This window comes from Strix uralensis, chromosome Z (genome assembly GCF_047716275.1).
Source record: "Strix uralensis isolate ZFMK-TIS-50842 chromosome Z, bStrUra1, whole genome shotgun sequence".
Lineage (NCBI taxonomy): Eukaryota > Metazoa > Chordata > Aves > Strigiformes > Strigidae > Strix > Strix uralensis.
This window is the reverse complement of record NC_134012.1, coordinates 17,526,951-17,552,005: the sequence shown is the minus strand read 5'-3', so window position 1 is coordinate 17,552,005 and position 25,055 is coordinate 17,526,951. Positions and strand designations below refer to the sequence as shown.

The 25,055-nt window shown below is 48.1% G+C and overlaps 2 protein-coding genes across 9 annotated transcripts in view; both read right to left on the bottom strand.

The window, feature by feature from the left end:
• Positions 1-16,891, bottom strand: part of TMOD1 (tropomodulin 1) — a 29,757-nt gene extending 12,866 nt beyond the window's left edge. Inside the window, exons 1-3 of one of the 3 annotated variants that reach the window (XM_074854979.1) lie at positions 16,795-16,891; positions 5,026-5,189; positions 2,925-3,081 (exon numbers count right to left, since the gene is read on the bottom strand). In XM_074854979.1, coding sequence (XP_074711080.1) covers positions 2,925-3,081; positions 5,026-5,145 — 277 coding nt within the window. In that variant the 5' untranslated portion in view covers positions 5,146-5,189; positions 16,795-16,891. Of the gene's footprint in view, positions 1-2,924; positions 3,082-5,025; positions 5,190-13,105; positions 13,428-16,576; positions 16,720-16,794 lie in introns of those variants that run through there. The other 2 variants (XM_074854978.1, XM_074854977.1) reach the window with 2 other exon arrangements.
• A 6,568-nt stretch (positions 16,892-23,459) lies between these two features.
• Positions 23,460-25,055, bottom strand: part of TDRD7 (tudor domain containing 7) — a 53,211-nt gene continuing 51,615 nt past the window's right edge. For all 6 annotated transcript variants that reach the window (XM_074857230.1, XM_074857232.1, XM_074857228.1 and 3 more), the window contains one exon: positions 23,460-23,954. In XM_074857230.1, the coding sequence (XP_074713331.1) occupies positions 23,861-23,954 (94 nt within the window). In that variant the 3' untranslated portion in view covers positions 23,460-23,860. The remainder of the gene's footprint in view (positions 23,955-25,055) is intronic.

Sequence of the window (25,055 nt, the reverse complement as noted above, 5' to 3'; positions counted from 1 at the left end):
GGTGGAAAGGAGGTGGTGAAGGGGGTCTGGCAGCAGGCAGGGACAGCAGTTGGTCATCCAGTGAGCATATGGGATGCAAGGAGGAGCAGGTTTGGGGCAGCTGGTCTGGCTCAATGTTGCTGCAGAGGACAGTAGGTTGGGGGAAGAGACACAGAGGGCATGCCAGATGGAGACCTCCATGCTCTATCTCCCAGGACATCAACAGGCCAAGTAACAGGCTTCTTCCCTGCAAGCCAGAGGTGCAAAGCAACAGGTACAGCTGGTAATGCTGCCATCTCAGCTACTCTCTTGTGGCCTTTCCTAACAGGGGCTGCCCATGTGGACAAGTGGCTGTGCAGCGAGGACACAGCTCCAGCCCAGCTCTGAATGCCATGGGCTCCCTGCCACTCCCCCATACCATTGCCCAGGATGATCACCGGGCAAGCCATACATAAACCTTTCTCTGCCAGAGCCGGCTGCATCCCAGGAAGGCATGGAGCTGCAGACAGTTCAAGGCACTGCATGGCTGCTCCCAGCTACTAACTTCTGGCACCGCCAACAGGCAGGCAGATCTCTTTGCAGAGGCTGAACAGGTCTGGTCTGAGATTTCACAACAGGGTACCCACCTCTGACCACCCCGCCAGCAAAGAAAAGAGAGAGGCTTGTGGTGTTTTAACACACCATGACAGGGAGCAGTCTGTTGGGTAAACCCAGCACTGCGGCAGGACAGGAGGAGAAGGGGAAGGGATCCCAGAGCATTTCAGAGCAGTCCCCTCCCCTGAAATACTCCAGGACCACTGCAGAGAGATAGTGAGTGCAAAACTCCTGGCCTGGCAGGCCAGCCAGGACTATTTTTATCCCCCTTCCTGGCACCAGAGTCAGCGGCACCAAAGGGGAGAAACAAAGATCCTGCTGCTCAGGGATGTGCAGAAGCAGAAGGAGCTAAATTTAGCCCCGAGGAAGAAGCAACTGTGCTTCAGGCTCCCCCAGTACAAAATGGAGGCTGCTATAAACAGCCTTTTGCAAAACGGCCCATCTCCTGCCTGCACGCTGCTGCCCTGACGAAGAGGCCAGGAATCTGCCTCCTGAGACACAGCTGCTCTTGCAAAAATAGGCAGAACGTCATGTGTGCCTGCATGGCCAGGCACCTTCTCGGTACTCTGCAGCAAAATGCCTGGGGAGGGCTGGCCCACTCGGCTCTGGCTTGGTGCAGAGACCCGGAACTGTTGTCCTACCGGATGCACGGCTTGGCAAACTGCACACACCATCTGGTTGGTTCAGCAGGGAATAGGAAAAGGAAAAATTCTGCCATCACACAGTAACTCCATTTGACATCTTAGTGTCATCGAAACTTCTGGGTTTTAATTTTAGAAGGTTTCATATCTCAGTCACACTTTATTACAAGTTTGAACTTCAAATTAAATGGTGCATGCAAACACAGCATTATATATCATAATGCAGCATGTATGCACACACTAACTCCTACCCTGTCCAGGAGCACGGCCAGGGAGAGCACCTCCCATGGCAAACTAGTAAATCACCCTCTGAAGTGCAAACGTGGTGATTTATTTCCAGCTCTGCCACAACTGTGAATATGTAATTTACCGTCTCTGGCTCACAGTCAATGTAAGTAGTGTCATCACTCAACAGCATGTTACAAGTGAAAATATGTTTAATGTGTTTGAGATCACATCAGATTGCAATATGATTAGCTCAGACCAGAAGCTGAAGACTCAAAATGCCTGAAATACCTTCATCTCCTGCAGAGCACTGCTACTACCTGCTGGGCTAGTCAGGCGGGTAGCCAGCCCTGGGCTAAGGTATGTTTGAAGGTGCTAAATCACTCTTCCTGATATCACTCAATTTACTCTTTTCACTTACTGCTTTCAAGGAGAACTCTTTTTTTTTTTTTTTTTGCTAAAAATACCACCTCAAGTTTTATTAAATGGACAGATTTAGCACAAGCTTTCTCAGAGAGGCACGTGGATCAGCTTTGAGAAAGACCTCAGCTGGGAAACATGCTCACATGCCTACATTTTCATGCACTTCTTTTTTGACATGGAACACCCAGTAGCATGAACAGCGTATGACCAGATCTTATGCAGCAGGGGGACCATGGTACAGAGGGAGACGCAGTGGCAGAAATAAAGCTGCTGAGAAGCTCCTGGAACCCAGAGGCAAAGACTGAGCAGACCACATCCCATGTCAGTTTATATTCAGAGTGCTAATGGGAGCAGGAAAATCCTCTGGATAATGGGACATGTCACAGGAGAACAGGAAATGCCAAAAGAAGAGGAAAGAGAAGAAGCAGAGCAACCCACTTGCTCACAGGCCTCAGGGCCATGCTGAGCAGCAGTGCAGCAGCTGCCACAGGGTACGGTGCGGGAAGACAGAAACATGCAAGCTGCAGCAGACCGGGAAATGAGGCTGGGGTTGTCAAGAGGTGATGCTGACTAGACAAGAACTGTTGGGATCATCATAGCTGAGGGGAACTGTGGAGTTTCTCTATACTGAGATGAAGTTCAGAATGTAGGGACGGAGCATGAAAGGCAAGGGTGGAAGACAGCACAGCCTGCAGAGCTCACAGGAGGACAGGGCAGAGGTGGAACAAGAGAGGACAGAAGATAATGTCTTCCCCAGAGCTTAATATGGCTGCAGTGGGATGGGGACAAAAAGAGGCTACACAGTGGTAGAGGCTTTGTTCATCACCTACTTATCACTTATCAGGTGGTACCCAAATCAGCAAGTGCATGGAGCTCTTGGGCACACCCCAGTTTATTAGCCAGCCTGGACTGGGGCTAGACAGCAGAGAGAGCAGATCCATCACCCCAGTGGTGTCAAAATGAAGTCATGCTTAGCAACATGGGTCAGACACAACCCTTCTGCTGTGCACTTACTGTGCCTGCACCGTGACACAATCAGTGTGGTGCAAAGGATAACCATACCTCTTTTTTCACCCGTGAAAGGAACCAAGTCTTCTCTGTCTTTAACATCCTTTGCCTGCTTTTCTAGGTGAGCCATGAGTTCTTCCCTTTTGAATGGGCCAGTTGGTGGCTTTTGTGTCTGATCTCGCTGCCTGAGCCCTGCCGGCAGCAATGCATTCTAGGCATGGAGGGGAGAAACATGGGTTATCTCTGCAAGCCACAATCCCCATCCATCAAATGCTCTCCCCTCTCCACTTTCCTCATTGCACTTACTTTCTTCCACACTGCCAGATAATTTGCCTCTCCTTGTGTCAAAGGTTCTCTCCATCCAACCCCACTGATTCCCACATCATCTAAGACATGTGACACTCCTTCCCCCCTCCAATTACAGATGCTGGCTCCACTACAAGATTTCCATGCTGCCAAGTGGATGTTTCTCTACAATAGCAGTTCCAGCTGTTTCTCTGGGTCTCTCAACCATCACCTCCTGCTCCTCCTAGCTTCTTCCCACACCGTCACCACTTCTGCTCCTCTCTACAACAGTCACAGCACCAGAATCAAGCTGCCAAACTCAGTTGATTTTCTCCCTATATGTGCCTGTCTGAGTGTCCACAGACCCCATGTGTCCCAACAAGAATCAGTTCAGGGAAATCCCATGGTCTTTCACAGAGCAGACCATAGAGCGATGGTGGACTCTCTGTCTTTCATGATCCATCACAAAACTACAGGCAAGGTCTTGCAGAGAAGGTTATTTCATTGTAGAACAAAACCCTTGGGAACCTGAGCCTTTTTTCAAACTGCCTCCTTGTTAGTCAGTCACATTAGCCACCATGGGAAGTTGCTTTGTGCCTGACACATACGGCACGTAAGCACCTGCTTATATTTAAATATAGAACAGCCTTAATGCAGTAAGACTATTCCCAGATTTGATACTAAGCATGTTCTTTAAAGCTTTGTTGGATAGAAGTCAACATTTACTTTTTAAGATATCCAAGGTGATTTTGAACAACATGCTGATTTTTCCATGCCTGACTAATAAATTCATTATAATTTAAATCTGTGTCACTGAAAAGCCTGGGAAGTAAAATGACTAATAGGAAGCAATTAGACTCAGGCAACCTTGGAGGGCAACAGAGAACTGTGCTAATGCACAAGCAGGGTGGCATAGGAAACAGCTTGCTTCCTCAGGCTTCATGCTGTGAGAGGTGACCATGAAGTCTTCATGCTCTAACTCCTGTACTCAGGCTACACCTGTACTGACAGATGTTCACAATTATTTTACCTTTCTGCATCTTTCACAGAATGCTGCCTGACTCTGTGTCTTCTGAGGCAGCTGTAACCAGACCATCAGCCCATACGCTTAATCCCAGGAGCTAGCCTGACACCTCTTAATTATTTTCCTGTGTTGCAATTAAAAATACTGATGATGCAATCTACACTGCCCATCATTTCACCCAGAAACACTAACTACATGTTAGTGGCACTTGGCAGTGCTCAGCCTCATCATCTAATGTTGCCATAACCCAGAGGCCTGCCAGTTGGCTCTGCACATCCCCTGCTAGGACAACATTGCCTCCAAAAAGCTTTCATTGCTTGGCACAAGCAGGCCCAGTGTTTGCATATGCACAGCTCCTACTGATGTCGGGAGGTTGCTAAAAAGCAACTGTCCCATTTTGCAGAACTCTGGGATTTGGATTTCAGCCTAAGTGGAGGAAAACACAGACCATCTGAAGTTTGCCATGAAAAAAACCCCAGCCAATCCATAAAACCCAAAACATTCCCTCCAAGGTGGCCTGCTCAGAAGCAGAGATAGAGTTTCCACAGGTTTACTGCCCTGCACCAGCACTGGCTCACATCAGTGCTGCAAATCACAGTGCTCGTCACACTGGAACATGCACACCAGACCAAGGGCAGGGGAATATCACAGAAACAAATTCCCACGCGTAGCCTGTGCTTGTGATGGCAAAACTGCTTCTGCTCATCTGTGGACAACCTCTTCCATCCTGGCACTGAGTTCAGGCTCTGGAAAGGATCCCACTTAAATACAGAACAGTAACGCAGCCCATTCCCCCACAACTACTGAGATTTACCACCTAGCAAATCTCATGTAAAAATTACTTACATCAGGATCCAGCTCTTCCAGTTCATTCTCTAACTTCCTGAGCTCCTCCTCTGTCAGAGCTCCAAGGATCTTGTCTTCATCCAGGTCTCGGTATTTTTCTAGCTCCTTTCTGTAAGACATCTTAGAGAAGTCTCACAAATCTCACTTTTATGCCGAAACAGGACCTGAAATAAAAACAAGAAGTGTAGTACTGAATACATGAAACATGACATTGCAGCTCGGCTAGTCAGGGAATGCTGAATACCACAGAGTTGCAGAATATTTATGCTTAAAGCACAGCTGACTTCAAAGCCAGGTCAGACTGTTCAGGGCCCTCCATCCATACCCTACATGCAAGTCACAGCCCACGGTCATGAGAGCGGCACAGTTGCACGGTTCAGTAGCACACTGCCCTATCATGGATCTGCAGGGCAGCACTAAGGAAGTACTTTGTACAGGATCCTGGCTAGACATGCCTTTCTCCAAGCAATGCTAAATGTTAACGAAGTGTCCTGGGTGTTTATTTCCTTGAAGGACAATAAACCACAGATCATGAAGTCTGCAGCTCTCATGCCCATACAAGCCCCCAGTAACACCTCCCTGCACATGGCACTCCAGATAACATTGTCACCAGGTGGGAAAACAGATTTGTAGCATCACTGAGTACACCTGAAAACCTCCACAAGGCTACAGCGCGCAGCACTCCTTCCTGTGTTTTAAATCCACAAGGAGATCAGGAAGTATTATCCACTCATGTTCAGGAGGCGCCAGTTAAACATGCTGTTCAGTGACCCACCTTCCCTGAGACAACACGTGTTTGCACTGCTGCAAGCTAAGCAGCTGACCTGAGTGTTACTGCATGTCTAAACCCACCCTTCAAAGCAGAGAGGTGGGAGTAACATACTAAATGACCTATCCGGATAATCCCTGCTCACCCAGGGGTTTGTCCCATGTCTCCTAATATGAAATGCCATACACAATCACACACACACGTAACTGGACCTCTGCCAGCTCTAAAAGACTGTAGTAAACCTTCTGGGAAGGTCAACTTGTTTCAAATATGCAGGTGGGTTAAAAATATACTCACTGCAACACACGAGTATCCAACTCTGCTTTTTTGCTGAAAGTTTCCTTCTGTTCCACAGCACTGCCTGTATATTTAAATTTTTTTGGCTCAGTTTTTGCAGAGAATATTGAACTCTAGATAATTTAAAGTGACTTTTCTTACAGTTTAAAAAAAGTTTTGCTATTCTCTCAAGTGGCATTTGCATTAAAATAACAGCAAGGCCTGTGTATTCTTCCAGGAGCCAAACATTTTTTGAGTTTCTATAAATGGCCTCTTTTCAGCTTCCGCGGAATGTCAGAACCCTACCCCAAAGTCACATCTCTCCAGCTTTGCTCATCCTCTCAGGGCAGATCATGCTCTTATGATCGCTCTTCGTTAGTGGCTAAGTTTCTTTATACAACTTACAACGCAGCTGCTGTTCCAAACAGGAAAATTATCTTTAGCTTGGTCACAAAAGGGCACATTAACACACATATGGCTCGACAGCAAGCCCTTAAATTTAGAGCTGTCATCTGGTCAGACGTTTGGTTTCCCACTGGACTGATGGCAATTCCTGCATCACTCACATTCCTGCCACTCGCCACTTAGGAGGTGAAGTGCCAGGAGACAGTGCCTCCTTGATGGGAGGAACAGCCCCCCAGACTCCCACAGCTGGGAGCCGAGTGGGTGAAAACCAGCTTTTTGTCAGGCTGGTTTGCTCTGCGTGGCGACAGTCAACCTGTGGGCACCAGGGCCAAGGGCAGCGGGAAGGTGAAGGAGGAAGCACAGGGTTTTGGGGCTCAGTGGGTTTAGCTAAGCGAGGTGGTGGGGACCCTAGCGCTCCTGCACTTTAACAATCCCCTGCAGCAGTCAGTGCAAGGCACCTCAAGCCGTGAGACGGATGTGCAGCACTCACACAACCGTGCACTGCTCAGGCTAGGAGCCTCATCCAACAGCTCAGCCCCAGCAAGGCTGCCCTTCTGGCTGGCAGAGAGAAAAGCAGAGCCTTTATCACAATTACCCATGATCAAACACTTGCTGTTACAGCAATTGTTATAACTCTGATGTGGGATATCCTAGAAAAGCAGCCTGAACCTGGATCTGGAGATGTGCTGTGCCACTGCGACCCTGTATTAAAGTGCATGAACCACAACTGGTCTGTATTTCATATTCAATTTTTAGTTTTGACTATTCTGCTGTGGAAGGAGCTGGAGCTAAAAGCAGGCAGGAAGGCAGAGGATAACCAACCTCAGGCTGCTAAACTCCTTGTAATGGCTTAAAATACCCACACTTGCCATGCAAACATGGCAATCTCCGTTGTGGCTACGTGGGGACAACTACTGCCAGAGGCAGTCACAGCTGCTTCCTAGCAATCAGGGGGGGCCCACAAGCAGTGGCTCTGCCAGGACGAGAGCATAGCCTCTGCAGGGCTGACCTTGTCACCTCCCACCAGAAGGACGGAGACTGTCAGCACCGAGAGGCGAAAGGCAGGGCAGACATTGGATGTCAGCGCATACAGGCAACGCTTCTGGAAAACGCTTCATGTTTCAAAGCGTCTTGCAGAGATACGAAGCTGGGGCTGCATAGCAAAGGGCCTGAGGGTTGAGGACAGGTGCAGCCTGCTGAAACACAGCTGAAATCCCCACAGGGAGAATTTAATTTGGTACGTACCCCAAGCAGAGTTGCCAGGAGGGGACAGTGCCCTCACAGCCTCTCCAGTACAGCCGACAGCACAGGTGACTTGTGCAGTTCCCTCAGAGAGCACGTCGGGAGCACTACCCATGTCTGTGGCGGCAGGACACTTTGTACTGCTCCCCTGCCCACCGAATGAGCTGTGCTGGTTTAGCATCACATCCTCCAGCACAGCCTCCAGGACCAGTACGTTCACTGGTTCTCCCTTATCATCCCAGGCCTCATCTACCCTATCTTGCTAACGAGTGCTGGGAGAAAAAGCAAATAGCCCATCTGCTGTAAATGGCAAGACGGTTTGTACTGCCAAAAATAAGACAGCATGTAAATTCTGCCTAAGCATAATTGTTTTCATTTATACAACGTGCTGAAACACCCACTGCCACAAACAGCTTTCCCTGACCTGTGCTAGGGTTCAAGAATGGCTTAACACTGATCCCTTCAACATCTGCGCTCCAAAAAAAATGAGAAGGTCCTCCAGCACAACTGCAATATTACATTCAAATTCTAAATCCACATACTTCTGGACATTCAGAAAAGAGTTAACCTTAATTCACCACAAATCTGCTCCATCAAATCTATTCTCAATGCCTTCCTAAGATGGCAGCTTTGATTTCTTGCTATTTTTCATTACCTACCAACACACTTTTCGTTCAATCAGTGAAGGAAGCAGCACAACAAGATATATATGTAATATACAGCAGCTGCACAGGACCAATACTATTACAACTTTAAGTCCTAAAAAAACCTGAAATTCATATTGACTATGAAGATAGCAAGATATTAGGTCTCATTGGCCAAAGTATTCATCAGACACATGAGAAGACAGCCCAAACACTTGTACCTGCCAGGTCTGAAAAGCACACAAGTTGGTTTTGCATGAAGACCAATAAAAAGGTTCAAGGAGAAAACTAAAATCAGATGGGAGATGAACATACACCACAGGACATCAACAGGGAATACTGGTCCTAGCATGAATACAGAAAACAAAACAAAACAGCAACATTTGTGATTACAAGGGGGATGGAATAGTTTCTTTCTGAAGGGTCCAAAAGCGGTGAACAAACAAATTGATGCTGTAGAACAAGTGAAAATGAAAAGCATCCCGTACAACACTGGAAATACTCCTTTCACTGCTCTGCACTGGTACGGCCCCCCTTGCAGCACTGTGCCCTTTCTGGGGCACTGAAATCCCACAGCACCACCAACCTCTGTGCAGGGAACCAGCAGAGACCTGGGAAGGTGGCCCATGTGGGACCACTGTGTCCCACCCCTGGCAGAGAGCAGGCACGGGGATGTGGTCGTGCTCCTCAGATGGGCGAGCAGGGAGAGCAGGAGCAGGGCAGCAATGGGCTCAGGCTGCAACAGGCTGCTGGGGACGCTGCGTAGGCATCTGCAGGATCATCCCTCAATGCCCTGACAACCCCAGGAAAACTAGCAAACGAGCAAGCAGAACGGGGCAAAGCAACACAAACAGCAGCGAGCAAGACAAATTCCAAGAAAACACCAGAATGCCATAGAGAAAACATAAAGACCGGTTTCCTCTGGGTGCTGCGTAACACGGCATGACGGCAATCTTGCACATACTTGTGCCGGGTAGCGCAGCCTCTAACAGCACAACCTCCCACGTGCACGAGCATGCTAACTGCAGGAAACTGCGGAAAGCCCTTTTCTTTTCATACGTACATGGGGAGAAAGAGCAACTAACCTCAGCGAAGACACTGGGCTTTTCAGCGATAAATTCTGTTATCAGTCCAAGCCAACCTCAATTTCAGCCGTGTTTCGCGGCAGGCTGCAGCATGCGGCTGCCACTTCCACGGCCACAGGGACTGCAGCATGCGGGAGGGTTTGGTGAGTCCTGAGTCACCGGCCACACCAAATCGCCAGCAAAAGGCAGGGGACAGGAACCCTGTGTACTCAGCCCACTGATGAGAGCCACAGCTGAAAAAATTAACATTCCCTGCCCCAGACAATCCTCAAATCTACTGGGATGCTTTGAAATAAGAAAGCAGACCAAGGACTTGGTTTCTGAGATAAGGAGCTGGTCAGTAAGCATCATCAGCACAGACATTGATGATTCTTGGAAAAACTGACAAGTTTGAAAGCAGAAGGCTATTCAGGATGAAAGGTGTTTTTAAGCAGCACTAGAGGCAGGAGTTAACCTCGTGAGGGATAGCCTGGCTTGAGAGCAGTTCCTATTTGACTCATGCAGGGTTTTGATTTATGAGATTTTTTCACAGCTTAAGTATAAACCTGAGTCAAAGTTCAGAGCTATTATTTTTACAGTATAAAAATAACAAACCAATGTCAACTCCTCTGTAGTTGCTACAATTTCTTTTTTCTTTTCTTTGACTTTTAGTGTAACTTTAAAGATAAATGTCAGGACCTTTTTTTGAGAAACTATACATTCCTCAAGTGACCACTCCTACAAACTTAAGAGAAGTACTTTCTGTCCATATACTTAGATCTCAGTGAATCACCCAGGTGTAAATCCAAGATGTATGCTGTACAGATGAAAGGACCAAATCAGCTCCAGCTAGTTTCCTAAATGAGGGCTGTATTTTTATGCGACCTCTCAGTCCTGTGATAAACCTTAAAGCCAGTAAGTAACTAATGAAATCTCATACAGGGCTCCTTAATTTCTGGTCAAGATGCACATGTGTGCAAAGGGTCTGTCAGCATAGGTGTAATGTGGAGCAATCCCAGGCATCTCCTTCAGACGACAGGGAATGAAGGAGAGAGCTGCGGCATTTGCAGGGAGGTCTAAGGGAAGCACTTGAAGAAGGGGGAGCCATTACAAGTGGTAGAGCTAAGGCAGACCCAGTGGGGATGTAGGGATGAAGAACATCAGTCCACCAAGAAGTAAGTATTTGATGGTTCTGCCACTCACGGGACAACTTGTGAACCCTGGTCTTGCATCCCAGCAAAGTTGGGTACTGGTGTGCAAGAGACTGACTCCACAGCTGCCCTGCTGTTTGAGTCACTGAGCACCCCAACACCACCAGTTCCCAGGAGTTTCAAGAAGGGACAAACAAACTACAGCCAGATCCAATAACAACAGAGGGAAGGATGCACATCAGCTTCTTCTAAGACCACATCTAAAAACATGAGTCTATGTGAATTTTGCAAAACCCAACTGCAAATCAGAGCAGAGCACAGGAGGAGGTGGATTTGTCCCCAGTGTCACCACACAGCCTTACACATCCAAAGTCTTGATCCCTGGGTGCTTCCTATTACTAGTAAACCTGGTCACAAGAGAAGTAAATACAGGTGTGCTGGTACAGGAATGCTCTCCTCCCAGCGCACAGGTACAAATGTCACACCTGGAGCCAGCGATCTGCCAGACATAACCAGAGGCCAGCAGTGGCCTTGCAGGTGACCACGTGCCCCATATCTGCAGTACAGGCATTCAGAAGTTTGCCCTGTTTCAAATGAACATTGTTCTCACTAAACATCAAGTCTTTGGCTTGGAGAAGTGAAAGGAAGATAAATATCTAGAGCCAGTCCTTTTAAGGGAATGGTCTCCTGCACATTTTTTTGTAGATTCTTTTTTAGGCTGATCTAATTTTTTCAGCCAGAGAGGAAAGCACCTTTTTAACAAGCCATAAACACAGACCCAGGCTGCAGCATCAAGCAGTGTTGGTCTGCTTGGGCTCTGCATCACCACCTTGAATGTACAAGATGCTGAAACATCTTATTAAAGCTACAGGAGACTTCATACAGACTCTGCACAGGGCTTGGACTTCATATAAACTCTGCACTGGGCTTACAGTCCAAGCTGCACTAGAAAGTGTCTAGCCAGGAGGTCCAGAGAGGTGGGTATTCCCCTCTGCTTAGCACCACTGAGGCTGCAGCTGGATGCTGCATACAGTTTGATGTCCCCCAGCAGAAGACATGTCTCAACAAGCTGAAGAGACTTCAGTGCAGGGCCATCAGGATGGGCAGGAGGCAGAAGATGTAAGGAGAAACAAAGGGAACTGGACTTCTTCAGCCTGGAGAGGGGAAGGCTGCAGTGGGATCTAATTGCAGGCGGTCATCTGCTGCCTAAAGGAAAAGGATTTCTAGAAAAGACAGAAGCAGGCTTTCCTCAGAGGTGCACAGGGGAAGGACAAGGGACAATGGGAGTAAGTTGTGGCAAAGGGAAAACTCCTTGCCGCAAGAGTGGCGCAGCCCTTGGACAGGGACCAGAGAGGTGGTGGGATCTCCATCCCTGGATATTCAACACTCAACTGGGCAAGGTCCTGAGCAACCTGATCTAGCTCCGGGGCTAGGCCTGCTCAGAGGAAGACACTGGACTAGGAACTTCCAGAGGTCCCTTCCCATCTAAACCTTCTGTGACTTGCTCTCAGAAGAACGCGCAGGTCTGTCCAACCATCCAGGTTACTCATCTGAATGCCCAGACATTACACAGGATGGGAACTGGGCTCCAAGTGGATCCCCTACATTTCACAAAAACTTGTTTTCTGCACTTAATTTATTCAACTGAAGCAAAGTCCTCACAACTGTGACTCAAGTTTGAATTCTGATTCTAGTTCAACACAAGGGGGTTTAGCTGGCTTCCCCTGAAACAAACTGTTAAACCACCATGAGCTCAGACATGGTTGAAGGTCACCTTGGCTAAGTCCCTTGCTTCTGCAGCATGAGAGTGAGTCACTTAGCCTCCAGGAGACCATCTAGTACCTTGCTTTGCAGCTTTCTCACACTGAGAAGCCCTTGAGCCTGAGAGGCTTGCAGAGCAGCCAAGCATCATCTTGAACGATTCTCAATAAAACAGAGTATATAAGGTAGTTGATGTCCCCAGCCTCCACTCAGTGAGCAGTGCCCATCAGGCATACCTCCATCCCTTAGCCTTCTCACAGGAGAGCTGGGCAGCGCCAGCACATTCATGCCCTGGATGAGAAGAGTGGACAGAGAAAAGACAGGGGATGGTCCAGCCAGTGAGAAGCTCTACCATGTCAGATGCAGAAAGCAGAGCTCAGGACACCCTCTCATTGCTCCAGGCAAGTCAGCCATCAACTAGAAAGACTGAGGCCCTCCCAGCCTCCCTGCAAGAAGCTCATGACTAATGAAATCCAACAGGGAATCTGCTGTCTCTTCAGAAACTCAGACTTCTCCAAGGAAGATCTGGATTTCCTCTGGTTTGATTAAAACCTCACAACCAGCAGCCATTAACCTAAGACACACTGAAATTTGTATTTGAAAAGAAACATCTGGAAGGAGGTGTTTTGGATCTAACAAAGCACACCATGATTTCTGCCTCTCTAAATGACATGCCAGTCATGCAAAACACATAATGCTCTCTGGAGTTATTGTCACCACCCAGAACCCTACGTCAATGAAGTTCAATATGTCGCAGACAACACTTACTGATGATGCTGCTTCATTCCCATGGGGATCCTCATGCCAGAGCTGACATTCCCATCCTTGCACTTGACAGCTCCATGGCAAACGGCTTGTTTGTCCAAGGTCACACATGTACTAGGGAAAGATCCCTGTGCTCAACCAAAGTGACCTCTCCACTCATCCACTGGTGCTGAGGGAGGTCTTACACTGGTTGCACTCTCCCAGACTTTCCTCTCCTCTTACGTGCCAGGAGGTGCAGATCACCCTGTTCCTAACCCGATACTCAGAAACTGCCTGGCCCTCTTCTCAACAGCCCTGCAGCCCCGCAAGCTACACAACTCAATACTGGCTCTTACCAAGCAGTCTTTCTTATCAGGGCCATCCAGCAAATAGCCTGGATGTTTGGTGATGTAACAGGGTCAAACTCTGCCAAAGCCCAAATACAAACCATCCCAGCTCTATCTCCCCTTTGTGTATTTTTAAGGCACTCACTTGTAAACACAGTTATGTGTTCTATTTGGGGTGAGGTTCTCTCATGCACCTGGCATGTACTTAATTGCTTAATTACTAATCCCTGTGAAAAGCATGTGGGCACACAAGTCATTAGTGACACCGTGCACTCAGTTCCTGCTCTGTAACTTGAACCCTTCCACTTGGAAACTTTGCAGCCAGCACAATCTTCTCTGAAAAGGGATTCTGGGATTCTTGCCTGAACTTGTTAGTCCTCAGATGGACTCCTGATTCTCTGGCACACTTCAGCTGCAGGGAGCAGCTGAACCTGATGACGACATGTGAACACAAGAGCAGAAAGGCTCCTGTCTTGCACTGAGCAGTACCTTGTACCCTTCAACAGGCAATGTTGATGTCCTGTAAAACAGAGGCCCTGCCAGACTGCCCAGAGCAAAGCACAGCGAGCTGTTAGCAACACACCGATGTCTGCACATTCCTGATACTACCCCACTGCTAGCATGGCTGAAGCAGTGGAAGTGAAATGCTCCATCAAGGCACAGCTAATAAGCCCTAGATAGGTTGATGCTTAATGAACACCGGAACAGAAAGAGGATTGTTCCAGCAGCAATGAGCATGTGGTATATGCTGTGCACCAAGCCTGAATGAGTCATTTAACAATCCTCCAAGGCCTGAAGAAACCAAGATACCACCTCCAGCTTAGAGAGCTACTAAACCACACAGTGGTGGAACGGGGCAGAGCTCTGGGGAAGCATCGCTGTAGCCTTGTCTCCATGCTTCTCCCAGGGCATCTGCTACTGGTTGCTGCTAGCCAGAGTATCCTGGGCTGGACAGACATCAGCTCACTCACCATGAATGAACAGCAAGAACTACCTCCCACAAGGGTGATGCAGGTCAGAGACAGGGAATCAGGGAGGTGGAGTCTTCATCTTTGGGGGTTTCTAGGTATAGGCCATATGAAGCCACAACCTCCCTGGCTGAGGAGAGATCTGCCATGAACTGGGGATGGACTAGAGAACCACTGAGCCACCAGCAGTGCTGGGGTCCTGTGACAGAAAATGCGGCCATTTATCAACACAGAGCCATGGAACACAATTTTTATCTCTTGTTTCTTCCAAGAGTCTGGTAATTTTACAGAGGAAACACATTTTGACTACAAGTCCCTGCCTGGAATAGAAAAGTCTTCCTAGCTCATGATTTGCAAATGGCTGTCAACTGCAGGGGGTAAAAATCAGAAAGCAGATCCCAGCCTCCTACCCTTGAGCTCCACTGGGCTTTCACAAAAACTCCACATGCCTGGAAAACAGTGAAGCAGCAAACAGAAAAGTAAAACCATTAATCTGCAAACATTACATTCAGTAGCACATTGCTCTGGGGGATGGAGTTACACATCTAGCAACACGGGACACATGCTTCTTACAAAGGATCATTCAGAATCTCTTAAAAAGATAAATCAAACTGTCCTTTGAGTGAATGAAAGCAAAACACAGGCAAAGCATATCGGTAATGAGACGGAATAGGCTGTCTCCACATCTGTTTGACTTTCCCAAATACACCAAGCAGGAGGGGAGGCAGCAACATATTCCCAGTATTATGCAAAAACATATTATCTGGAGAAAAGCCAGCAGACCATCACAGCTGAGAAATGTGTGGAGAAAAGAACAAGACAAGTGAGGCTGGAAAGCAAAGCAATGCTGAAGGGGGAAAAGCAAAAAAGAGCCCTAACAGGAGGAAAACAGGGACCTTGAAATGAGCAGCCGTGAGCACAGGATGCAGTGTGCTTGTTGGAATATCCAAATGCACGTACATTAGGGCAACAGGTACAGAGGCTGCCAAGAAACAACAGTGCAGGCTCTTCTACACCACTGGAAAAGGCATTTGGCTCTGGGTACCACAATGCCAGCAAGACAGTGCTTGTCTTTAATGTTGTAGCCCAGCTCTTCCTTCCAAGGAGACAAAAGATGATGGGCTCACTACCACAGCTTGTAGTAGTCCTTGGCTTGTGTGCTCAAAGGCTTGTCCAGTATTTGCTCTAGCAACTAGAATGAGAGAAGGTGCCACCTCTTGGCACAAATCTTGGTTTTTTTATGAGAAATGAGGAATTCATTCTTCACTCCTGTGTGAACTGGCAGGTCACACGAGGAAGGGATTTTATATACACTTAAAAATAACCTCAGCCACGTGGCTGAGCACCTTCCTGGCTCAATGTCTGATACACAAGGAAAGATGTCAAGCAACTAGACAGAGGAACTGTACCTAGGGGTAGGGCAGCCAGCCCAGAAGGGGAGCAGTGGGCAACTGGTTCTGCCCAAACCACCCAGGACCGCTTCAAAATCAGAAGCAGATGGATGAGCACATCAGGACAGCACGTGAGTGGGGGCAGAAGCTGTGTCCACATGAGTGAAGGAAAGTTATCCTGAGACAGGCAGTGCCTTCTAAGCAAGGCACTGACTAATTCAAGCCGGCCAAAGTACGGCTATGGAAAATACACCACAAGGACTCAAGGGATCTTTCCCCCCACCTAATTTCTACCTTTGCCGCAAAAAATCAGCGCAGCTTTCTATTGATCCATCAGCCCGAGAGCCATTTCCTAGCAGAGCTCCCAGGATTACGCGCGCAACAGCAGTAAAAACCCCAAACCACCCGCGCCCTTCGGCACCCGCGCAGCGCGGCGCAGGCTGCTCCCCCCCGCCCGCGCCTCCCGGCGCTGCCCGGACACGCGTGACGGACGGCGCGGACACGCGCAAGTGCCGCCGGTTGCCGGTCCAGCGCCTCCCCCGCCGACTCTCGGCTGCCTGCCGGGGGGCACCGGAGCCCGGGGACACCGGCTGCCGCAGCGCCCGCACCCCCCGGGCACGGCCTCCCGGCAGGCAGGCAGGCAGGCAGGCAAGATGCAGGCAGGGCGCCCGCACGCAGCGCGGAGGCGGCCGCTATTTATGTCGAGCCGGTGCCGCCCGGTGCCGGCCAAATGTTCTGCCCGGAGAAGGGCCGGGCCGGGCCGGGCCCGCCGCCCCGCCGCCCGCTTACCGCACCCGTGCGCCGAGCCGAGCCGAGCCGAGCCCGGGCGGCGCGTCCTGCCCGCGCCGGCTCCGCCGCTGCGGGGGGCGGGGGTCCAGCCCCGGCCCCGGCCCCGGCCCCGGCCCGGCCGTCACTCAGCGGGGGCCGGCCCCGTCGCCCCTCCCGGCCGGGAACAGCTGTGCCCGACTCGGCCCCCGCCCTGGGCCCCGGGTTTGGTCTGTCCTTACCCTCCGCCCGCACCCGGGAGGGCGAACTTGCACCGTCCGTCCCGCGGGCACGGTGGGCGCTGCGCAGGACGGCGCGGCTGCACGGGCGGCAGCCCCGGGGCAGCAGGGGCAGCATTTGCTTCCAAAGGATCTTTCCTGCTTTTAACGGTTTAGGCAGGCTGGAGCCTGACTTTTGTCCCCCCGTGGCAACTTCCTTCAGAGTGCCGAGCCAGGCCCCTGGGCACCGCGCCTTCTGGAAAGCCCCGCAAGATGTGCACGCCGAGCTTCGTGGGGACACAGGCCACTGCGAAGAGCCCTGAGGATGTGCCTGGAAAAACTCCTTCCCGGGAGGAGTGGTGCCGGCCCTGGGACGGGGGGGCGGGCGCGGAGGGGGTCTCAAGGCTCAGCCTGACCAAGTCATGGCCACCCAGGCCTCTGGCTGGGGATGGCCCCGCTACCAGCGCTGCTGAAGCCCTGTGGCCACAAGCGTGGGTGCTTATAAAAGCTGCTTCCCCACAAATGCCATCTGTATCAATGCACTTACTCATTCTGTGTTTTATTTTACTCCCTCTCAGTTTGCCCTGTACATCCAGCGACAGCCACGTCCTAGAACAGCTCCAAGTCTGCCATCAGCCCAGAGAGCTGCCTTCCAACTTCATGGTGCCAACAGTTTTAATAACATTGCTGCCAAATCTCCCTTCCCCTGTCTCACCTTTGAGACACCATAAAGCCCTTTGGATTTGCCCTATAATCTTTTTTAACAAATCTCCCACAAAGTATCAGCCCCAAGCTCCTCCTTGTCTCTGCTGTCTGGTCTTCACCAGCAGCCACAAGCCATGAGTGGCGAGGGCCCCAGGTGTATTAGAGGAGGGCCGTCCATCCAAACACTTCTCCAGCCTCACACTTCCCAGGCTTAGCAATGCCCTTCATCTGAAAAATGCCCTCAGTCTCCATGAGATGGTACCTGGCTTTTATTTTTCATGGCTTGTCATACAGCTGACCTGGCTGGCTCTGAGGTTCTGTGTCCTGTGGCATTTGGAGAAAGATCTGCAGTCAGCCCTGGAAATACTGCTCACGGCTAGGCCAAACAAAGGATACAAATGGGGACCCTGCCAAGCGCTGGATTCAGTGCATGCCTCATGGACGTGAGCAGGATTACGGCCCAAGTCACTGGCATCATCCCAGCTGCTGTTAGGAGTGAAAAGGGCACTTAGAACCACCCAGTTCACCCACTGACTGGCCGAAATGCCTGGATTTCTTCAGGCTGAAGAAGCCCGATGGGTACCAGATCAGTCAAACCCAGATGCCGCTATCTATGCTACCTGCTTACCAATTGCCTTTCTCAAGGGTATGTAAGCTGCAAGCAGCTCGGGAAGGGGTCCACTGGCACCACCAAGCTTCCCTACAAGCCCACATTGGCTTAGCACTCCGGGATACACAGGAGTCACTTAATTTTTATGCTGTCTGGCTGCTGTCAGATCTAGCTGTATAGGCACCAGAAGCTCATCCGGGATAAGTGCTATGGTCCCCTCAGAACCCACTCAGCCTGTCTCCATCAGGCAAGACATTAACCCAGCTTCTCAGCCCATTTGTTTACAGTGTAAGTATCAGTGATGCTTCTTTTTTAGCTGTCTACCATGACACACTGCAGTAATGAATGCTACAAGTAATGCACCTTGCAGCACTGTTCACGAGACACTAAGTATTGCTAACTCCAACTACACCTAAGCCCCTCTTCAAAACAGCTCTCAGGATAATGGCTCAGCATGCCTGAAGCACGTCCGCTCAGGTCACAAGCTCCTATTGCCCTAGCCAAGTTCTAACCTCTCAGAACAGGACAATTGTCCTGTTCAGGACTTCCAGTCTGAAAATACCAGCAATGAACAAAAACACAGAAGGAAGCTTTCAGGCATTACGAAGGCTTAAGGCAAGGGTTTTTTTCACTGCATGATTCTTCTTCACTTTTCTGGTCTAACACAATCAGCACACAAGAATCCAGGCTCTCAAAGGTTTGCCTGATGCGCAGCAACTGTGAGGACAAACGATGAGTGTGGTGAAAACACAGATACAAAAGAGCTCTGCAACACAAGTCTCCCCAAATGGGAAAAGAGTAGTCCAGGAGTGGAAACCTTGGAGATGGCAAGGAGGGTGTTCGTGTTTCTCTGATGAAACAGAATGCCTCAAAACAACCCAGGGTGAACACAATGGGAGATGAAAACAGTTAAACTTTGTAAACTTAACAAAATACAGATGAGATGGAATAAACAGAAAAGAGGTGGTTTGAAAGTGCTTATTGTTCAAAGCCTTGGGAAAGTAAGAGATCTACTTTGGTCTTTGAATTATTACAGTGTCATCTGTTTTGCCTAAGTAATGAATGCTCATTTTCCAGTTTATAAAATTCACAATGATTCACAAAACATGTCTAACAACGATGCATTCCCCTTGTCTGGCTGGAAAGTTATCTTGGGTAGGGTCCCAAGAATTACATACATCCCAAAGGAGTAAAGCCCCCATGGGGCGTTTACCTGTGCTTCTGCAGATACATCCTACCTGTTTTGGCATTTATAATGAAACTGGAGTTCCAGTAAGTTTCTAGGCTTTCCCCTCTCTTTAGAAAGACTGCCTAACACCTTGCCTAAACTTACCTTTCTGCTATTTAAACCCTTACGTGTACTGTTTTCCCTACATATAAAAACAGATTATCAGCGAAAACTTTTGAAAGTGTTTCCCTCCTCAGCCTTCTCTTATTGAGACTAACTACACATCCTCCTATTTAAGCCAGGTTTTTTAGACTTTCATTGTTCTTGCTTTTGTCTGGATTCTCTGTAATTAATCCACCTCTTTGCTGTAGGACAGTGCCCAGAACTGCATGCAGGATTCCTGAGGAGGCCTTTCTAAGAGTGTCAGAATGAAAAGGTCATGTGAAACAGTAATTCCACCACCTGCTCAATTCAGACACATGGCGTGGAAGCACCCCTGGTGAGGCATCATGCATTCATGAGAGCAGAAAGACCATTCACAACAAACCGCAAACACAGACTGCTGAAAAACTGCAGTTAGAAACCATGCAGCGTTCTATGTGAATTAACAACGTACACAGAGCAGGCAGGTCTTATGACTCCTGGGAACAGCAGACTAACTACTATCTACTAATTATGCTAACTACTTCATAGATCAGGAACATCAACAAACTCAAAGTGTTCAATGTTGTGTACAGCCAGCACGTGTATGTTTTTCAAAGCCAGAGCACGAAATGTGCTCAAATAGCCCTATCAAATACCAGTTAGCAAATGTGTCAGAGAATCTTACAGGCTGGTCAGTGGGGTAAAAAAGTAACACTAAAAGCAGGTGTAAAATCATAGCTCTGCAACTGAAATCACAGACAGCGTAAGAAGACAGTATGTAAGTGACTAAGTACCAGCAGAGTACCTGCAGCGTAATGGACTAGTAATGGAGCTAATTCAGACAGGGGTAGTACTGTACAGTGGGTATGAAGATGGTGAGACATCTCAATGTAGCCTCTGGATACAGCGTGTGAACTGAACACAGCGTTGCATTAGTAATTGGGCGTATGCTCAATGCATGCATAAAATGGTTCATCACATGGAGAGTGGTGCTCTTGGGTTTGCTGATCAGGTGGACTGCACTCTGTTTTACCAACATACCAAGCAGCCAATGTGAACTCCAGTATTGAGCTGTGCAAATGCATGAGACTGTATGAATATTGTCCTTGCTTCAGATCTAGGCTTTTTAGACTCTGGAGCCACCACTGACAACCAAGGAGGTGAGGCATACTCCAGAAGGTGCAGACAACAAGCTCAAAAAGCATCTTGAGTGTCTTGAACATCTGTCAGGTTCTTTCCCCTAGTACTACAACTGTAGAGTCCCAAAGCCTGCTCCATCAGTTCACAGGTGCAAATCAACTACTGGCCAACAGCAGATCCCCAGGCCTCCAAGGATGCAAACACAGCACAGGCATTTCTCACACAACCACACAAACTTCAAAACAGCTCCAGCAAAACAACATGCCATTACAATTATCAATTAACAAGCCACCAAACTTTGCAAGATTGCAGATGAAGGCAGCATATGCTCTTAGACACATAGGAAAACTCTCACTGTCTTCAGGAACTCAGGAAAGTGCTTGTCTCATCCTAATGACCTGCACCATTCAGACTTTCAGGCTCAGAAGCAGTCCCGCACAGAAGGAAACTTCTGTATGGAAGTTTATGCTACATCATCACACTGATTCCTTCATCTGCATTCTTCACCTTCTCTGTAGTGGCAGCAGAGAAAGAAGAAATTAATTGGTATGGAAAAATATTAATATCGGGCATTAACATAACTTCTCTCTCAACAAGTACACTTAAGAGTCTCACCTCAGGATACTAATATGGACAGGACCATGTTAACTAGCAATTTGCATTAGGTTAGCAGTTTGTTAGTGTATTGCTGCCTGCTCTATTCATAAGGGCTCTGCCATACCCTGTGTACAGTCCAGAGAGACACTTGCAGGTCCTGCCTGACAAACCTGATCTCCTTCTACAACAGGGCCACCCGCTTATTGGATGAGGGAAAGGCTGTGGATGTTGTCTGCCTTGACTTCAGTAAGGCCTTTGACACCGTTTCCCACAGCATTCTCCTGGCAAAACTGACTACTCGTGGCTTGGATGGGCACACGCTTTGCTGGGTGAAAAACTGGCTGGATGGCCAGGCCCAAAGAGTTGTGGTGAATGGAGTTATATCCGGTTGGCAGCCGGTCACGAGTGGTGTCCCCCAGGGCTCGGTTTTGGGGCCACTCCTGTTTAACATCTTCATTGATGATCTAGACGAGGGGATCGAGTGCACCGTCAGTAAGTTTGCAGACGACACCAAGTTGGGTGGGAGTGTTGATCTGCTCGAGGGTAGGGAGGCTCTGCAGAGAGATCTGGACAGGCTGGAGCGATGGGCTAAGGCCAGCTGGAGGAGTTTCAATAAGGCCAAATGCCGGGTGCTGCACTTGGGCCACAACAACCCCCAGCAGCGCTACAGGCTTGGGGAGGAGTGGCTGGAGAGCTGCCAGTCAGAGAGGGACCTGGGGGTGTTGATTGACAGCCGGCTGAACAGGAGCCAGCAGTGTGCCCAGGTGGCCAAGAAGTTCCAATGGCATCCTGGCTTGTATCAGAAATAGCGTGGTCAGCAGGGACAGGGAAGTGATCTTGCCCCTGTACTCGGCACTGGTGAGGCCGCACCTCGATGACTGTGTTCAGTTTTGGGCCCCTCACTACAAAAAGGACATTGAATTACTCGAGCGTGTCCAAAGAAGAGCAACGAAGCTGGTGAAGGGTCTGGAGCACATGTCGTACGAGGAGCAGCTGAGGGAACTGGGGTTGTTTAGTCTGGAGAAGAGGAGGCTGAGGGGAGACCTCATCGCCCTCTACAACTACCTGAAAGGAGGTTGCAGAGAGCTGGGGATGAGTCTCTTTAGCCAAGTAATGAGCAATAGGACAAGAGGGAATGGCCTCAAGTTGCACCAGGGAAGGTTTAGACTAGATATTAGGAAGCATTTCTTTACAGAATGGGTGGTTAGGTGTTGGAATGTGCTGCCCAGGGAGGTGGTGGAGTCCCCATCCCTGGAGGTGTTTAAGAGTCAGGCTGACATAGCGCTTAGGGATATGGTGTAGTTGGAAACTGTCAGTGTTAGGTCAATGGTTGGACTGGATGATCTTCAAGGTCTTTTCCAACCTAGACGATTCTGTGAAATTCTGTGAAATTATCAGACTTCCAGGAGGCCTCCTTGCTGCTTAGCTCAGACCTACACCAGAATTAGACTAAGAAGGTGCAAAATGTCTTACATACTTAAACAGCTTGTTTACTCAGAATACTTGTATGCATTTTCTTTCTCCCATCCTAATATTACGTATATGCTGCACGTTTCAACTCATGGTTCCCTTTCTGTCCAGTCTCCTTTACCTGTGCAGACAGCATGCTGGCAGAATTTCTTAGCTCAGCTTGTGTATTACTAGAAAGACTATATAGCTATGTGCAGCAGAAAAATTCCTTCTGCTGGCAATCACTTTGGAAAGCTTTAATACTGTGTTTAACAATCTTAAGGGACTATGGCAAGCAAACTCAAATCTAGGTAGCAGACTCTGAACAATCATGTCTACACCTCCTCTAAATGTTTCTAAGGCCAAAAATAAAGTAGGCTCTGAAATAGGCCAAAAATACTGTGTTCAGAGGACTTTAAGCACCAGTCCACATGCTTTATAGGACACTGCTTGCTCCTGTCTCCAGGGAGCAGCCGTCCTTGAAAGTTTCTCAGAAGCATACATGAAAATGAGCTATCAAAAAGAGGGAAAGGAATGCACTGAATTTAGCAACTGGTTGGTGGGGTGGAGTGAGGAGGGGAGCAGAGAATTCAGAGAAGTGGTATCATTGCTAAAGAACAGCAGGCAGACTAGTAAACACGTGAAGTTAAGCCCCGCAAATGCACTCTCCCAAACAAGGCACTTTCAACTATTCAACTTTTATAAAGTTAAGGAAGGGGGAAAAGTCCACCAATAATGCATGTCTCTGACACTAAATGCAGAAATATTGAGGACTGCTTCCATGTTTCCCAAAATGCTCATTAAAGAAGAAGGGACAGCTCTGAGTAATAGCTCTGAGATAAAAATCCCCCCAAATTAGGGAAAGATCACAAGAACAAAAGTAAACATTGTTTTATTGATAAATGGCTTTTTTAATATTTTCACCCAAACATTCTAGCATTACAATGGTAAACAAAGTGCAGATTTTCAGAAAGTCAACTGAAATCAACAGAATCCAAACTTGTTAAACAAACCCTTTTCACAGAACACAGATTTTTCAATTTTATCACCTTTAAGTCTCCAAGGCCATATAGTAGTTATATTTCTCTTCAAAGCCTGTTACTTATTTTATTGCTAAAGAATCTGAGCTGCTACATTCAAGAAGTGGTGATTAATCATCCTTTGAAAATTCCACAAGACTTTGAGACACAAAATCATGAATCCATATATCAGTATCTGGAAGAGATGTGTCCACGAGAAAAGTCACTATTTTTCGATCCCAAGAGTTAGTGCTTTCATTAACTGACTGTATCTGTGCCACCAAGGGTTTCTTCTCTACAAGATTCCGAAACACTATTGATGCCTCTTCTGACCACTGCTGGCTTTTCACTCCTAGGACAAATGTAAAGCAAAATAGAAGGTCATTTATAGACTAGACCAATCTGAATGATTAAGTTTATAAAGAAGTGGGAGGAGTTTAAATACTTGAGAAAACAGATGTTCAAGTACTACTGTATGCAGCTTAACTCTAGAAAAGAAACACAAGCTCACTCATCTCCCACACAAACAAGCTTAATTATTACAGAGACTAGGCCATTTATTTTTTCTTGAAGTCTAAAGATATGGAAAAGTTTGCAGAAGTGAAAGGCAAATGCACTGACTCATTGAGTAATTCAAAGTATATCAGCTGCCATGCATGATCAAGGCATGTTAGGAAACATGACTAAAAGGAAACTAAAGATCCTTTCAAAACAAACTTATTTCTTTGTCTTCTGCCTGAGGCTGCTGAAATTATTTGTCCTGTTGGCCTTGCTTTAGATTAAATTTTCTTCACCTCAAAGCAGCATTAGCTACTAAAACATCTCCCAAACTAGATCTGCAGAGAGCAGAAACAAAGAGAAATGCTACCTAAATGCCTCACAACTTCCGCTATTTTTTTGAGAGCAGCATCCCACAAAGTCAAGTCTGCTGATGGATGTGATGCTAGAACCCAGACAGGTTTTTGAATATGGCTGTAACACACCAAGAAAGAAGGGGCTCCTGCAGACTTGGAATTCAGTCTCCCCAGAACACCGCTGGTGTACAGCATCTAGACACATGGGGCTCAAATACTGTGCATGAATACCCAAGCAACAACTTATGGATAAAACAAGCAAAACAGCAAAGTGACAACACTTTGCTTTTACTACTAGCAGCAGCTTGATGCTGACAGGACAGGACAACACAGGAACACAGCTCCCTGCAGGTTACAGATCCAAGGAGAAGTTAACAGACCATCAGCAGTTAAGAAGGGTAATTAACACTAGGAAAGGCTGGTGGGGAAGCAAATGGGATTTTACAAGGAAATAGACCAGAGACTGAGAGGTAGCAGAGAGAGAAAAAAGTGGAAGAATAGCAAGACAATAGTTACCAGTCTTTTGGGCTCAGCTGGCCTGATCTGACAATATGAAGCAGCTCAGAGGCCAACTTAACTAGGTACTTGGGATTCTGTGA